The sequence below is a fragment of the Pocillopora damicornis genome, chromosome 14, assembly GCF_964200805.1.
Source record: "Pocillopora damicornis chromosome 14, jaPocDami1.2, whole genome shotgun sequence".
Classification (NCBI taxonomy): domain Eukaryota; kingdom Metazoa; phylum Cnidaria; class Anthozoa; order Scleractinia; family Pocilloporidae; genus Pocillopora; species Pocillopora damicornis.
The window spans coordinates 3,911,497-3,927,500 of NC_142683.1; the positions used below are offsets into that span (position 1 = coordinate 3,911,497).

General features: G+C 39.7%; 3 protein-coding genes across 7 annotated transcripts in view; all 3 read right to left on the reverse strand.

Moving 5' to 3' along the window:
* Positions 1–1,694, reverse strand: part of LOC149034058 (uncharacterized) — a 34,085-nt gene extending 32,391 nt beyond the window's left edge. Inside the window, exons 1-2 of one of the 3 annotated variants that reach the window (XM_089193389.1) lie at positions 970–1,694; positions 312–422 (exon numbers count right to left, since the gene is read on the reverse strand). The gene's annotated coding sequence lies outside the window, so the exon portion shown is untranslated. The other 2 variants (XM_089193387.1, XM_089193388.1) reach the window with 2 other exon arrangements.
* Positions 1–8,872, reverse strand: part of LOC149034057 (histone-lysine N-methyltransferase SETD2-like) — a 65,581-nt gene extending 56,709 nt beyond the window's left edge. The window contains exon 1 of one of the 2 annotated variants that reach the window (XM_089193384.1): positions 8,249–8,872. The gene's annotated coding sequence lies outside the window, so the exon portion shown is untranslated. The remainder of the gene's footprint in view (positions 1–8,248) is intronic. The other variant, XM_089193385.1, reaches the window with a different exon arrangement.
* LOC149034062 (uncharacterized) lies at positions 3,428–13,696 on the reverse strand. Of its 2 annotated transcripts, none has more exons than XM_089193390.1 (6): positions 13,376–13,696; positions 11,221–11,309; positions 11,034–11,092; positions 10,356–10,541; positions 7,708–7,832; positions 3,428–7,401 (listed from the first exon to the last, which is right to left on the reverse strand). In XM_089193390.1, exons 3-6 carry the CDS (start codon positions 11,059–11,061, stop codon positions 7,243–7,245), a joined length of 498 nt encoding a protein of 165 aa, XP_089049516.1. In that variant the 5' UTR covers positions 11,062–11,092; positions 11,221–11,309; positions 13,376–13,696; the 3' UTR covers positions 3,428–7,242. The 2 variants fall into 2 exon arrangements, with proteins under 2 accessions (XP_089049516.1, XP_089049517.1); XM_089193391.1 differs by having other exon boundaries at positions 10,972–11,092.
* Positions 13,697–16,004: the final 2,308 nt, after the last annotated feature.

Consider the following 16,004-nt stretch of genomic DNA (forward strand, 5'->3'; position numbering starts at 1 on the left):
ATGAGATAAATATATAATCATTGGCAAAAAACCCTAACTCCATAAATACTCTTCAGGAATACCATTCCACAGTTTTGCCCTTGTGACTTCCCCCTTCAGTCTCTCTTCAAAATTTCTGACAAACCAAACATCATTGTACATGTACACTGTGCATGTTGAAACACTAACAAATCCTTGACGTGCATACAATTCTTGCTACACTGGTGTAGCAAATTTGCTTTCTTGTTGAACATTTTCTGGAATGATCATTCCTGTAATTCTCCTGAGCTACTATATAACTCTACAAGGAGAAAGTACACATTGATCATCACCTCTAACTGAAGTTTCATTTTCTTTCCTCCACTGTCCACCATCCAGTTCCAAATTAGAGAAAGCCCCTGATACCTGAGGAACCCTTTTAAACATGACTGGTTTGTGGTGTGCTATAAAAACAAAATAAAAAACAATCAAACAAACTTGTAGACAAAGAGCACAAATTTTAAGCAATTGAAAAACCACATTTATATGCTACAGAATGTTATGACTGTAACTCTTCATCTGTATACAGCTGTTTTCAAGAAAGGTTGTTGGAAAAAGGACAAAATTACACAAACAAACCTGTTGGTCATCTGAGGTTTGGTTTGGTGATCAATGAATTTTAATAAGTCAAATACACTTTCTCAGATTTGCTACTGTAAAATCCTGAGGTCTAGTGACAGTGACCTGGAAACTACCCACAATACTTTTTGTGGTTATCTTGTACTCTTAAATGCTATTTTCCAACAACTTTGCCTGTTTATGCAAACTTTTATTTAATCCATACATGGATATTTTAAGCAAGTCCATACACAAAGAATAAAAATCCACGCATGCTACTCTATGCCAAGTTTTTCATTTGAATAAAAGCTCTTGTTTTCAGCAAGATTTAATTCTGCCAACCTTCTTTGAGAGGGATTCTACAAGAGACACATGGAACTGGTTATCAAATACCTGTAGGATTTTCAGAAGCATTATCCTCTGTTCCATAGTCTCGGTTTACGGTCAACTCGCCGACGGACCAACTCGCCGACACCAACTCGCCGACGTATAAAATCGAGTAGAGACGTCGGCGAGTTGGTCGTCAATCTAATACAACTTATTAGAAGCTAAACATACAGAAAATTAAACGATATTTAGTAAAAAAACATTGGACATTGGTGAACATCAAACAGAAGCTTAAATATCGGTGAACATTGGTGAACATCACCAATGACTATAACAGCTAAGACGCGAACGAGTTATTGTGCGACAACAACACCGTAAAGATTCATCATGTCAATCGCTCAGATTTTTTAACGAAAACTCTCTAGACGAGATCTTAAGTAAAAAGCATTTCTTTTTATTTGCAACAAAGTTTATAAGGATCTTAAGGCGAATAAAGCGAAGTAAACCTCACCAAAGACTCTAACAGCTTCAGACGCGAACGAGTTATTGTGTGACAACAACACCGTAAAGACTCATCATGTCAATCGCTCAGTTTTTTTTTAACGAAAACTTGGCTTTCTAGACAAGATCTTTCGTAAAAAGCGTTTCTTTTTATTTGCAACTGTTATGATTTTCCAGTGTGTTGTATGTTGTGTGCTACCATATATGGTTTGCTCATGCGCACGCATGAGGCTTCATTAAACAGTCTTTTACTTACCGAACCGCCATATCGTTTGGGGTGTGTAGTTCTTAAGTAATACATGACAATTTTGGCGACGAGGATGGGATGTTAAGGGACCTTTTTGGCTGCTAAAAGTGAAGACATCCCGAAACTAAATCCACATAACGTCCACGATGGCCAGCGATGCAAATACGGCACCAAATCCAGTTCGTAACATCGGAAAAGTTCAAAAGTTCACTGTGGGAACTGACTTCGAGGCGTATACAGAACAGTTAGGATTCTTCTTCGTGGCCAATGGAGTGACCGACGCGAAACAGAAGAAAGCCATCCTGTTAACCAATCTTCCCACTGAAACGTACCAACTGGCGAAAGATTTGATGGCTCCGACCTTGTTAGGAGAAGATTCTCTCACGTACAACGCAATCGTAGAGCGTCTCCGCGAACAATTGAAGCCACAGAAGTCTGCTTTAGTAGCCAGGTATGAGTTTGACAACCGAGCACGTAACGCAGGAGAAACGGTGAGTCAATATGTTGCTGTTTTGAAACATCTAGCTATGGATTGCAAATTTAACGACGCCATGCGTTTGGAAAGGCTTAGAGATAGACTGGTTTCGGGTATTCGAGATAAGAGAATGATGTCAGAGCTTTTGAAACTTAAGCTTGAGGAACTAACATTTGACATTGCTGTTGCAAAGTGCTTAGCTATTGAGCAATCTTACAAAGATGTTGAAGCTCTCCAGGGGAATAAAGCGTCAGAATCAATCGATTTATTAGCCAAATCAAAGCCAGGCAAGAAGCTTAAATTCAAGAGAGAAGCCAAGCTTTCAGAGAAAAAGGGTTCTTTTTCCCCCAAGAGAACGGGTGATCAAAGTTGCTACCGCTGTTTGGGAATTCATGATCACAAAAGTTGTCCATTCAAGAAAGAAAAATGCCACCACTGTAACAAGACTGGTCACATTGTGAGGGCTTGTAAATCAAAGAAAAAAGAGACACAAGCTTCCCAACCCCCAGTAAATTATGTAGACAGCGATGACGGGGACAGCGATGATTATTTGGCATCCCTTGAGGTTAATAATGTGGGTGACAAGGATCACGTAATATGGGTCAACCCCGAAATACAGGGAAAGGTGGTCAAGATGGAACTAGACACAGGGTCAGCGGTGTCAGTACTTCCATACAAACTATATAAGGAACATTTTAATCATGTCAAACTTTCAAAGAGCCTGGTGACACTTAAGACATACACTGGGCAGAAAATCACACCTAAGGGAGAGATGAGATGTAATGTTAAGTTCAAGGGCCAGGAAAAAGAGTTAAACCTACAAGTTGTTGAGACGCAGGGACCAGCACTGTTTGGGCGTGACTGGCTGTCCAACATTCAACTGAACTGGGGTGAAATCAAAACCTTTAAGCTTAGCAAGACTTCAGAAGGGGGTATGGCACACAAAGTGGATCAGCTACTACAGAAGTACGAGTCTGTATTCTCCGAAAATCTGGGCACACTTAAAGGCTACAAGGCGGATTTGAAGGTCGAGGAAGGCTGCCAGTCCAGCTTTCATAAACCACGCCAAGTGCCATACGCACTCCGCCCCAAAGTAGAAGCAGAATTGACACGCTTAGAGAAGGAAGGTATTCTCTCTAAAGTAGAATACAGTGAATGGGCGACCCCAATTGTCCCGGTAGTCAAGCGAAACGGATCGGTACGAGTTTGTGGCGATTTTAAGGTCTCAGTGAACCCAGTACTTCTTGCAGAACAGTACCCTCTGCCACGTATAGAGGATATTTTTGCAAATTTGGCTGGCGGTAGACATTTCAGCAAGCTTGACCTTCGCCAAGCTTATCACCAGATGGAAGTAACCGAAAGATCCAAGGAACTCCTTACGATTAATACACACAAGGGCCTTTTTCGATACAATCGCTTAGTCTTTGGCATCTCTTCGTCTCCAGCCATTTGGCAGCGTGCCATAGACCAGGTATTACAGGGAATACCTGGGACCCAGTGCATCCTTGATGACATGATTGTCACAGGCAAAACCGATGAAGAACATTTGGAGAACCTGGAGAGTGTACTCAAGCGATTACAAGATGCGGGTCTGAAGGCTAACAAGGAGAAGTGCGAGTTCTTCAAAGATAGAGTTCAGTTTTGTGGGCATGAGATCGATAAGGAAGGTCTACACAAGACACAAGAGAAGATTGAAGCAGTGGTCAGCGCACCAAGACCTGAGAATGTGTCACAGCTTCGCTCATTTTTAGGGCTCGTAAACTATTACAACCGTTTCTTGCCCAATGCGTCTACAGTTCTCCACCCACTTCACCAGTTGTTAGAGCAAAACAACGAATGGCAGTGGACTGAACGGTGCGAGCGAGCGTTCACTGAGGCTAAGCGTATGATTACATCTGAGCAGGTGTTAACGCACTATGACCCAGCATTACCGGTTAGGCTGGCATGTGATGCGTCACCAACTGGCATCGGCGCGGTTCTTTCACACGTCATGTCCGATGGTAGCGAAAGGCCGGTAGCTTTTGCGTCCCGATCGTTGACCAAGACTGAACGACGGTATGCACAGATAGACAAGGAGGCATTGTCCATTGTGTGGGGGGTGAAACGATTTCATGTTTACCTCTATGGGAGACGATTTACGCTCATTACAGACCACAAGCCCCTCACTGCCATCTTCCACCCAGAAAAGGGAGTTCCAGCCATGACTGCTGCAAGGCTTCAGCGATATGCATTGTTCTTGTCTGGGTTCGACTATATCATTGAGTATAAGAGTACAACCAAACACTGCAATGCCGATGGACTGTCGCGGCTCCCTCTCCAGCAGAAAGAGCGAGAAGACTTGGAGGTGGATTCAACAGAGGTGTTCCACGCCTCTCAGTTTGTGCCATTACCTATAACCAGTGAAGCAGTAGCAAGAGAAACACGTCGTGACGTTGTCCTAGCGAGGATACATGATTCTATCGTGAAAGGATGGTCTACTCGTGTGGAGGGAGACAAGCCTTATTACGAGCGACGCAATGAACTGACAGTTCACCAAGGCTGCATCCTATGGGGAATGAGAGTGGTAGTTCCCAATAAGTTACAAAGCAGAGTGTTAGAGGAACTTCATGATGGGCATCTGGGCATGGTCAAAATGAAAGCACTCGCGAGGAGCTACGTATGGTGGCCTAATATCAATGGTCATCTGGAAGAGCTAGCGAAAGGCTGCAGCGGGTGTCAGCAAAACCAGAAGATGCCTGCTAAAACACCACTACATCCGTGGGAGTGGGCCACTACACCATGGCAGCGTATACACATCGACTACGCAGGGCCATTTCAGAACTCGATGTTCTTAGTGGTTGTCGACGCACACACCAAGTGGCCAGAAGTGGTTCCAGTCAAGTCAACTTCTTCAAGTTCGACTATCGAAATTCTACGCGATTTGTTCGCCAGATTTGGAATTCCAGAACAGATAGTCAGTGACAATGGTACACAGTTTGTTTCTGAGGAATTCCAGACATTTGTCAAGTCCAATGGCATCCGCCATATAACTTCAGCACCGTACCATCCAGCGACGAATGGTCTTGCGGAAAGGACAGTACAAACCTTCAAACAGGCTTTGCGTTCCATGCGTCAAAGCCCCAAGCCAGTGAGGGAGAAGTTGGCGAAGTTTCTCATAGCTTACAGGAACACTCCACACTCCACCACCGGTGAGAGCCCAGCACAGTTACTCCTGGGAAGACCATTGCGTACTCTCCTAGATTTGGTGAAACCTAACTTAAACCGTAAGATGGTTAACCAACAACACCAGCAGAGCATTAAGGCAGCGATTGACAAGGGTAAACAGTATCGCCAGTTAGAGATTGGTGACTCAGTTATGTCACGGGATTATCGAGGGGATCTGAAGTGGCGTCCAGGGCTGATTGTTAACAAAACAGGTCCGCTGATGTATGAGGTACAGGTGGCACCGGGACTGATCTGGCGCCGACATATTGATCAGTTGAGACCAACGGCAGTTGGACACACAGTTGAAAGCACTGACGCCGACTGTAGTGTTGAAGTCAGCCAACCTGAAGTGGCCAACACACCACTGACCCCAATTACATCAAGTACTCCAACCACTGAGAGTGGCACAGCTCCAGGAGGTTCAAAAAAAAATCAACCAAAGATGGTTCCTGTTTCCACACCTACGGTACCTGACCCTCCTGATGCTAAACCAGCTACAGTTAGTCCGATGGTCAAAATGCGACAACACCCTCAGAGAGTTCGCAGGGCACCACAGAGGCTTGATCTCTGAACTTTGTTTTATTCTGTTCGTTTTCTTGTTTAAAGGTCGTTCTTACCTTTCGAACTGTGGTTACCGGACACTGTTGGTTTATTTTATGTTTTCCTTGAAATTGTATTTTAGGGCTTGTTTTGAAAACTAGGGACAGATCGTCTTATGTGTGGAGGAATGTTATGGTTTTCCAGTGTGTTGTATGTTGTGTGCTACCATATATGGTTTGCTCATGCGCACGCATGAGGCTTCATTAAACAGTCTTTTACTTACCGAACCGCCATATCGTTTGGGGTGTGTAGTTCTTAAGTAATACATGACAGCAACAAAGTTTATAAGGATCTTAAGGCGAATAAAGCGAAGTAAACCTCACCAATGACTCTAACAGCTTCAGACGCGAACGAGTTGTGTGACTGCAACACCGTAAAAACTCATCATGTCAATCGCTCAGTTTTTTTCACGAAAACTTGGCTTTCTAGACAAGATCTTCAGTAAAAAGCAATTCTTTTTATTTGCAACAAAGTTTATAAGGATCGTAAGGCGAATAAAGCTAAGTAAACCTCACCAATGACTCTAACAGCTTCAGACGCGAACGAGTTATTGTGTGACAACCATAGCAACCACGCGGAACCACGTTTTTTTTTTAACTTTAAAGAAAGATTTATTCATGATCGAGAACGTTTGATTTACGATAAAAACGATAAAATTCCATTTATTATAAAGATCAGATGAACATGTGAAAGTAATGTATATCATGCAATTACTCTGCTCTTGTAGGTCCGTTTAATCTCGACATCGATTTCAATAATTGGGCCGCTGTTCTTTCACCATTTTCATATTTCTCCCATAATCCAAACACCTTACTCTGTAATTGCCTAATAAAAAAAAATACTTTTTACTAAAGATCTTGTCTAGAAAGCCAAGTTTTCGTTAAACAAACTGAGCGATTGACATGCTGAGTCTTAACGGTGTTGTTGTCACACAATAACTCGTTCGCGTCTGAAGCTGTTAGAGTCGTTGGTGAGGTTTACTTCGCTTTATTCGCCTTAAGATCCTTATAAACTTTGTTGCAAATAAAAATAATTGCATTTTACTAAAGATCTCGTCTAGAAAGCCAAGTTTTCGTTAAAAAATCTGAGCGATTGACAAGATGAGTCTTTACGGTGTTGTTGTCGCACAATAACTCGTTCGTTATAGTCATTGGTGATGTTCACCAATGTTCACCGATGTTTAAGCTTCTGTTTGATGTTCACCAATGTTCGCCAGTGTTTTTTTACTAAATATCGTTTACTTCTCTGTATGTTTAACTTCTAATAAGTTGTATTGGATTGACGACCAACTCGCCGACGTCTCTACTCGATTTTATACGTCGGCGAGTTGGCGTCGGCGAGTTGGTCCGTCGGCGAGTTGACTGGTTACCATAGTCTCTGCCCGCACCATCAATCTGGACAGCCTCAATGCCTGGTTACTGTGTACCAACCCTCTGTGATCACCTGGAAGTTTCTCAACCTCATCTTCCAACTTAAAACAAAATTAGAGAATAATGTCTTTTGGTGAAAAAATTAATTGTAACAACAGCTTTGTGAAACAAAAAAAAGTGCCACAAAGTTCAGTTGCAAATTCATATCATAGACATCAACTTGCAATCTGGTAGGTGAAATAATATGGAATTTCATCAATCATTACGCTAGATCATGTTTTCTAAAACTGCCTCAAATTTGACAAAAGTTGTGACCCATTTTTAAGCCCATTTTTAAAGGGAATTCCCCTTCACTTCCAAGTGGTTATTTACTAATAGAACTCTGTATCTCATAACAGAAAACATACATGCAAATGAGCAATCTCATCTGGGACAAGCTCAAGAACAAAATTCATTTCATCAAATTCATTTGACAAATTCCTTGTTTGCTTTTTACATCTCCTCCTTGGTGAGCTTGTGATAGGTGGGGTTGCTTACATGGAGAAAGAAAAGAAAAGCACAAATTACACCTAAATTGTGTGACCTCATACCTCTAAAGTCTAGCATCAGTATGCAGATTCTCTGTACTGTTCTCTATACATTTCATAAGGTGCTGACAAGGAGAGTTTGTTTAAAAGATCTGATTGTTAATTCTCCCCTCTAGCTGCTACACATTTCCTTGTAAATTAGTTACAAGAATTTGATGTTAGATCGAGATAAAAACTTAAACCTGATAAGTTTGAGTATTCTCATAATTTATTGATTTATTGGATAGTGTATGAATATTATTTCTTTCAGTTTCCTGTCAATCAATCTACTATAGATTACCCCTAGAAAAAGAAGTGAAAAGCTGGCATTATTGATCATAATATAAACTGGTAAAATGGACTGAACAATTTATTAAACTACCTTTTGAGTTTCACGGTTTGAGTCACAGCTGTGGCTGATAAACTGAGACAAGTTCCCCTTGTAGGTGGCATCAATTAGCTGAACAAAGAAGGAATTTTAAAGAAGCTATAACTCATTAAGTAACAAAACCATGAACTATAGTGATTAGTCCACCTACATGTACTGTATTACGTATAATATTTAAAAAGATGGGTTCTTATTGGAAGGACTGGGCACTGAATTGAGGGGGGTGCTAATATTACTCTCCCGTACTGATTGCCCTATGGTTGAGGCAATAGAAACAGGTTTTCCTCCTGTCCCTGTTATTTAGGAAAGTGAGGAAGGAGGGGGGAGGTGCTTCTTTTAAGATGGGTGCTTAAGGCCTGAGGGATGGACATCTATTTGGGAGAGGGTGCTTATCAGAGCTTAGGCTCTGATTCAAGGAATAAGCATATATCAAAATTTAATTTCCCACAATGGATGATTTCAACATAATTTACTCAAGCTCAATGCTAGGTGTAAGTCACATATAAATTTAGTAAACAACTGGGCTGGCTATGGAGTTCCTTGTAACTCAGTTGATAAAGAATTTGAAAATGATAACAGGCTGGAGATCATAACATTGAACTGACTGGAGTACATGCCATCCACACAGTTGACAAATGAATTACAGTTAACCCTGTAACTCCCAAGATCTGATTGTTAATTCTCCCCTGTAGCTGCTTCACATCTCCTTGTAAATTGGTTATGAGAACTTGGTGCTAGATCAAGATAGCAGCTTGTCCCTGATAAGTTTGAGTATTCTCATTACCTATTTGCTGAATTATGTGTGGATATAATAGGGAGAAGTTTCTTGTCAATTACTTCTGAGAGTTAAAGGATTAAGCAGGATTTTAGATACGAATCACAGAAGGCAGCAAGGAGGAGGGACTAAGGAGAGAAGGGATACCTCCTGACATGTGCACAACCACTTGAAGGGATCTAGGGGTACACCAACCCTCCTCCCACCTCTCCCTCCATAAAAATGCTAAAACTTGGGTCTCAGAGAATGCATTTGTGCACTTTGAAGTAATAATCAGGTTATTTCAGTGAAACTAATCATTGTCATTTCATTCAGCAAAAGGAGCAAAATCATATGAAGTGGCCTACTAGGTTAACAGACCATCAGCCCTTCTTGAAATCCTGCTCACTTTTACTAAGATGTCATAACTGTTCGGTATAGTGATCTACTGATCAACTCTGGGTTTGAAAAGCCTTAAAATGACCAAAGAATTTATCAGCACTCATCACAGCAGTGCTGTTATTGTCTCTACTTAGGAAAAGGTTAAGATTTCCACTCCTTACCTCATCAGCTCTAAATGTCATGAATTAGTAGTGTCTTCTGTTTTCTCTATCATAATGCTCTGCTCTTTCCTGGAAATCTTTATAGTTCATCACTTCTCCACAGTACTCCATACCACACTGATTCCTGGACAACAGTTACAATTTTTAATTGAGTGACAAAAGTATTGGGGATTATTTGTTTTTGTTTTTAGCTGTACTCTGCTCTGTGATTGGTCCAAAAAAAAAAAGGAGGTGAAAACACAAAATTACTGAGCTGCAAAATTGAGTACCAATAAGGCATTTCTTTCCTGAAGATAAAAGTAAAAATATAAACTTACAATTCCAGATCTTCAAGAGTTCTCGATTCCCAGCCTTTCTTCTCTGTTTTAAACACTTCAACTTTCACTTTACAGCCCTGCAAAAAGTGCTGTACATGTACATAAATTTGAAATCCTCTCATGGCTGATATCAGCATATAAGTATCATCTCTCATGAAAGCATATTTAACTCCCAGAAGTGATTAAGATGAAACTTCTCCCAGTAATATCCATATATCATCCAGAAACAGGTAAGGAGAAAACTCAAACTTATCAGGTAGAATTTGTTGAATTGATCAAACACCAAATTCTCATCACTACTTTAAAATGAAATGTGTAGCAGCTAGAGGAGAGAATGAACAATCAGATCTTGGGAGTTAAAGGGTTAAAATACCCATTATCTTTGTTAAAGAGGCAGTTGCTTCAACAGCTAACCCTTACCACTTCAGTAACATCAATCTTAATGTTGTAATGATAGTTTCACTAACCTGTTTCACATCTCTCCACAAGCACTTCTGCTGTTACTATTTGGAGATCAACGTGATCGGCGATGACGATGTGAGAAGGAAGACTTTTGGCAAAATTAACCAACAAGAGAGGAAAAGATACCAACCATTCTATCATCAACAATCTGTTAAGACAGTCCTTGCCACAACCACTAGAACATGGATCATCTGTTAAAAAATATATCAATATGTTCAACGAAAAAAATCATGTTTCCATGCATCTGTTCAGTAAAAATTGGATCAATGTCAGTATCTGATCAACTGAGCACCTACCCCTCTCCTAACCCAACATTAATCCTAACTTGTTATCAGTTGACTGTAGTTGAATTAGGGGAGGAGTAGGTGTGCAGTTGTTCAGATACTGACATTGATCCAGGAGACCACAGACGATGTTGAAATGTGGTATAAGAACAAAAAAAATAGCACACAAGGCACAGCTGAGTGTGTCACTGATGTTTGTACCTCAATATAAATGTGGAATTTATTTGAAGAATCTATTTGTTTTATACCATAAAAAGGCATAGGGCAGGTCATGCTCAGCTTATCTCAAAAAATATGATTAAGAAGACCTCAACAGTGGGTTGCTAAGTTCACGTACTGTAAAATGCACATAACCATATTCAGCATATAGTGAAGTCTGTGTCACAGCCATTATCTGACCAGGATCTAAGGTACAATCACACTGCATTCTGCGTACTTCCTTGTTGACTTTCTTCTTTCTGAAACATGAAATGAAAATCACGCTGCCCTGGTAACAGTAACAAGTTGTTTGAAGGGTAGAAAACTCAACTATTTTACACTATGAAATAGTTAAACACTGCTAATAGTAATTAAACATAAAACCCACCTGTTAAATAAGTACTCATTCTCCTCAATATGCTCATAGTAAGGTGGTTGACATTCTTCAGCTGAAGAAATGATGTGCTCCTCAGACACCTGGAAAAGTAACAGCATTCATAGGTATTTTCAGGTACTTTCAATGTTAACGGTGGAAAATTTCAGGAACACCCATGGACTTCAAGACATACTGTAACTATCTAATGCTTCACACAACAAGTGGAGTGACAGAGAAACAATATACAAATGGATTTCAGGATGCCATGCCTCTAATCACAATGATCTGTTTCCTGTTTGAAATGACTCAGCCTTCAAATATTCACTGCAGTGTACACAGTTTAAGAAAACCACCAATGAAAGTGTTTCACTTTGACCAACTAATTCCTGCCGATGATGCACTACAGTTTCTCAAAACTACCGATGAATAACCTTGCTCACAATCTTGGTCAGATTAGTTCTCTTCCCAACAGCGTAACGATTTTGTAAACTTTGCCCCATTTACTAGAGATACAATTCCAATGAACTAGACTCAATCAAACTGTTTTGTTCCACTCTCGTATTCACCCATTTACAATGGGTGTAAAGAGCTACTCTGAATAACTTGTAAGAAATCATTCTCTTATACTATATTCTCTACATTGTGATTGGTTGTTGCTAAGTACTGATTGAAAAGGTTATTCAAGGTTGCGTCAATCATGCAAACCAATCAATGTAAAAAAATCACGAAAGGTGGTGCTTCTAGCTCTTGACATAATGTTCACACTCATCATCTAACATGTGTCATGCACGAATCACAAAGTCTCCGACAACAAGCAGTGTAATGATCAGCAGCAGCAGCTGGTTACTGAAAAATATATACAGCATTCAAAAAGTTGGGTGACCACCAGAAAAAAAAAATTGGAGCCAACTATAATGAGACAAAGTCGGGCAATTTTATGTTGCTCAATTTAAGAGACATTTTCTCCCACAGAGTTTCCACTGAAACTATTATCTACCTTGACTCTGAATGAGCCAGAAGCTTATCCATAGAAAACAAAGAACACAAAAGAAGTGGGCTGTCTAAAAAGACCTATTTCAGGTTTATGCAATTTTTGACAATTTCAAGTTAAAATTTCCCTTTCTTGTGCCTTTCAGTTATTTATACAGTTTATATGCACAAGATGTGTAGCTCAAGTTTGCTAAAACTTTAGGTTAACTGATTTTGTTGTTATCGAAGTACCCCACTGTGTAGGTGAATCTTGGATACATAACAAATTGATGAGTTGGCTCATTATAATGCACTCATGATGACTTAACTTTCCAACTCAGATCTGTATGAATCAATGGAGGACATCACACATTGTCTACTTTTTAAAGTTATGGGAACTTGCTATTCTGAAAAATACCAGTGAGAAAGCATTACAGGTAGCCTATGGGTATCACTATGAACATAATAAACACATCTTTGCTAATGTTAAGGCTGAACCTGACAAACCCTATAACAAAAATGCAATTGCAGTATACATAATGTCTTCCTCAGACTATGAGAAAGTTGGCTATTTACCCACTGAACTAACAAGATTTGTACATCCTCAACCAAAGGATCCAAAGCTTGAGGTGACAGTGAAGCAAATCAGGTTTTGTACCACATTTCTTATAAATGGTTTTTACTTAACGATTGAAATTTCCACAACTGATCTATGGGAGAAGCCATGCAGTGATTAAAGCAAGCCGCATAGTAATCCTAACCCTAAGTAAAGAGTGAATCCTGCAAAATGGCAAAATTAAGGAGTTCTATTTGATTTGTGCAAGTAATTTCAATGAGAGAGATATCTGTTTTATGTAAAATTTCACTTGCATCACAGGCATGGCACTGTCTGGTCTGAGATTGCACAAACATGGAATAACCTTCCGCCCTCTTATTGCCCTGATTTGTTATGGCCTTGGCTATATAAATATACCGCTGCACAAATAAGATATTTCTGACAAAGTTGAAGTTAATAAAAACATTGATGAATCTAGTGTCACAAAGTGATGTATAACCACAGGCAGCCCAAGCTCCAGCTGTGAGATGATCAACTTGCAAAATAAGAGTCATGGCCAAATTACAAGATTTTGTATGGGAATATTTCCAACCGCTGTTAGGAATAAAAAGTACGGTCAAATTCTCAATAAAAATACCTCACCTTACTTCCACAGTATATCGCTTGCTGTCTGACCACTTACTATGTTGAAAAGGACCCATTTTGGTCCAACGCAGAATCCAAGCACATATACTGTAGTTTCATTTCAATTCACTTCAAACTTAACCTTCCCCGAAAACCAGAAAAACTGAAAACCAGCTTGGCAACCCTTCCTCCTTTATAAACTGAGCCTCGCCGGGGATCACACCGTAACTTGGCACCCGTGGTTCTAAGACAATTTCTTCATGCCAAGTGACGACTAGATTTCTGAGCCAAAAGACAATGTTTTCGCTGCTTTATTAAGACGCAACAAGTACTATTCAAGATAATTACACGATTGAATTACGTGACAGAGTCACTAGTCACGGTGTGTTTCAGTGTGTGCTGTTATCGCCAGTTGTACCAAATAAAATCCTGCAGTTTGTTTCTGAAATGTTCTTACAGTTTTGAATAGCGTAAGCTGTCAGAACTCAAATATGAAATAACAGAAGCCAAATTTTTAAAAAAGAGTTTGCCATTTAAATGTTGACCGAGAGCGCTAATCAAATTATGATATTCGATACGTTGTTGTTGACGTCTTTCGTCACGAGATTGTAAAATTTGTCAAATTTTGGCCTTTTAGAATGTTTAAAGTATTAATCGGTGTGGACTAAAAGCTCTTTCCCACTATCTTTTAAACTTAAAACGGTTAAAGTCTAAGATTTATTGAGCTACCTATATAAAACGGTCGGAGTTTGCTCAATGAACCAATTTGCATAATCGGCTGTCACGCTAGCAAAATCGCTAATAGTTTGAAGTCACCACGGCGAAAAAAATTAATAGGTGCAAGATGTATTTATATTTTTCTGCTGTCAAACATCTTATTAGAAAAAACCAAGCGGAGTTTCAATGGTTTGGTCTGGACTTGAGCAATATCAACCCGGAAAGAGAGAACACTTTTGACCAATTTCAGAAAGCTGTCGACTAACGAGTGTCTAAATAAATTATGACGAACCTCTGAATAAACGAATATCAAAATTGAAATGCGCTTTATACGCCTTATATATCACACAGTTTAAGAATGCAAAAGATTTTTTTGCTGCATGCGGTGTGATACGAGGACTGGGCTTTTCAACTTTTGAAATTTTCCATGTCGCAAGAGGTCAAAAAAGGGCCTTTTGCAGCTTTGTCTTTTGAGAGCTGTAAAAATTTTGTTTTAACATAGAGATTTCAAGAAACTAATATGGTTTTATTTACTAGCTACCAAAGATACTTTATTGGGCAAAATTTGAGGGAAAACTTTGTTCCGATGCGAAATGCCTTTGGACTGCTCTTACAGAGATCGCCTCTTACTATGAAAACAAACAAATTAATTTACTTCCTTGATTCTTCTGCAGTTGCCCTTGGAGCGAGTTTATTCGTTTTCCTCGCTTGGCTCTTAAGCTTACCGCTTTTTAATTAATTCATATCTGACGGTGGAGAATATTTCCATGTTCATGTTGGATAGTTTCTCGCAGTTTCCGCGCCAAGGGAAATGTCAATGAAAAGGGGCTCAGTGCATACATTAGACTGACGGCTCCACAAATAAAAGATTGTCCAGCGCTTGGTCTAATAAAAACCTTACGTAAATCGGCCAACGACAAGCGGACAAAATTAATAAGTAATTGATAATACTTAAAGGACCTTTTCCACTGGCGCTTACGTTTGGCCGTTACGTTCAGCGGGCCTGGGGAAGAGAATGTCTATGGAACCTACAGCCGAACAGGAACAGACAACCACATTTTATTAGCTGCCTGATATGACTGACTTATGACGTGTGTTGGAAAAACAAATTTAAGGACGAAAAGGCTACAGATTGTGGTAAGCACTGTCTGTGAAAACACCTGATTCACTTCCATCATGATTAGAACATCGGTTTTTAAAACTGCTTCAAACCTCGTCCTGAGTGAATGATGTGATAAATGACTTGGCGGAAGAGAATTCTGACATGTGCGATAGAAATTGAAAGAAATTCATAAACGGCAAAGTCGGTTAAACGTTTTTAAGCCCACTTAGACCTACCAAACATTGACTAAATTCGACGAATTAACTGATATTTTAACCGACACTCGACATGATGATTTCTTTCAAGCTACCTTCTTTGAAGATTAAATTCCGACATCCTCTGAGTTAGCCGAAGGGCAATCTACTAACGCACCAACCTTGCGCAGAATTCCAACCGTTATGTGAAAAATATGAATTCCGAATGGCCATCACAAAATCTTAAATGAAATTCATTTTGTTTTTTCCAATGAAGGAAAGATAAGGAGAGACGGATATTTGTTATCCTACTTTTAAAGCGGCGCCATCTGATGAAAATATATTTCGGTTTTGTAAGTCTAACTTTTTTACCGATGACAATTGTGAACATGCAAAAATGAAACAATTAATTTTTGTTACAGGTAACATCCGGTCTCAGTACACATTGTTTTGCAAGAACTGTTGGGTTCTTAACCCAAAATTACAATCAAGACTTGTTACAGTACTGAATTGGAGCTTCTGTCTTGAAACGGTAAGCTATTTGTGCTCAATGAGTATATCTTCGCAAGCAGTTCATTTTCCAGTTAGTGCTATTTGCGTCATCGAAGACAAAGTTGGTAAATAACAGGAACAT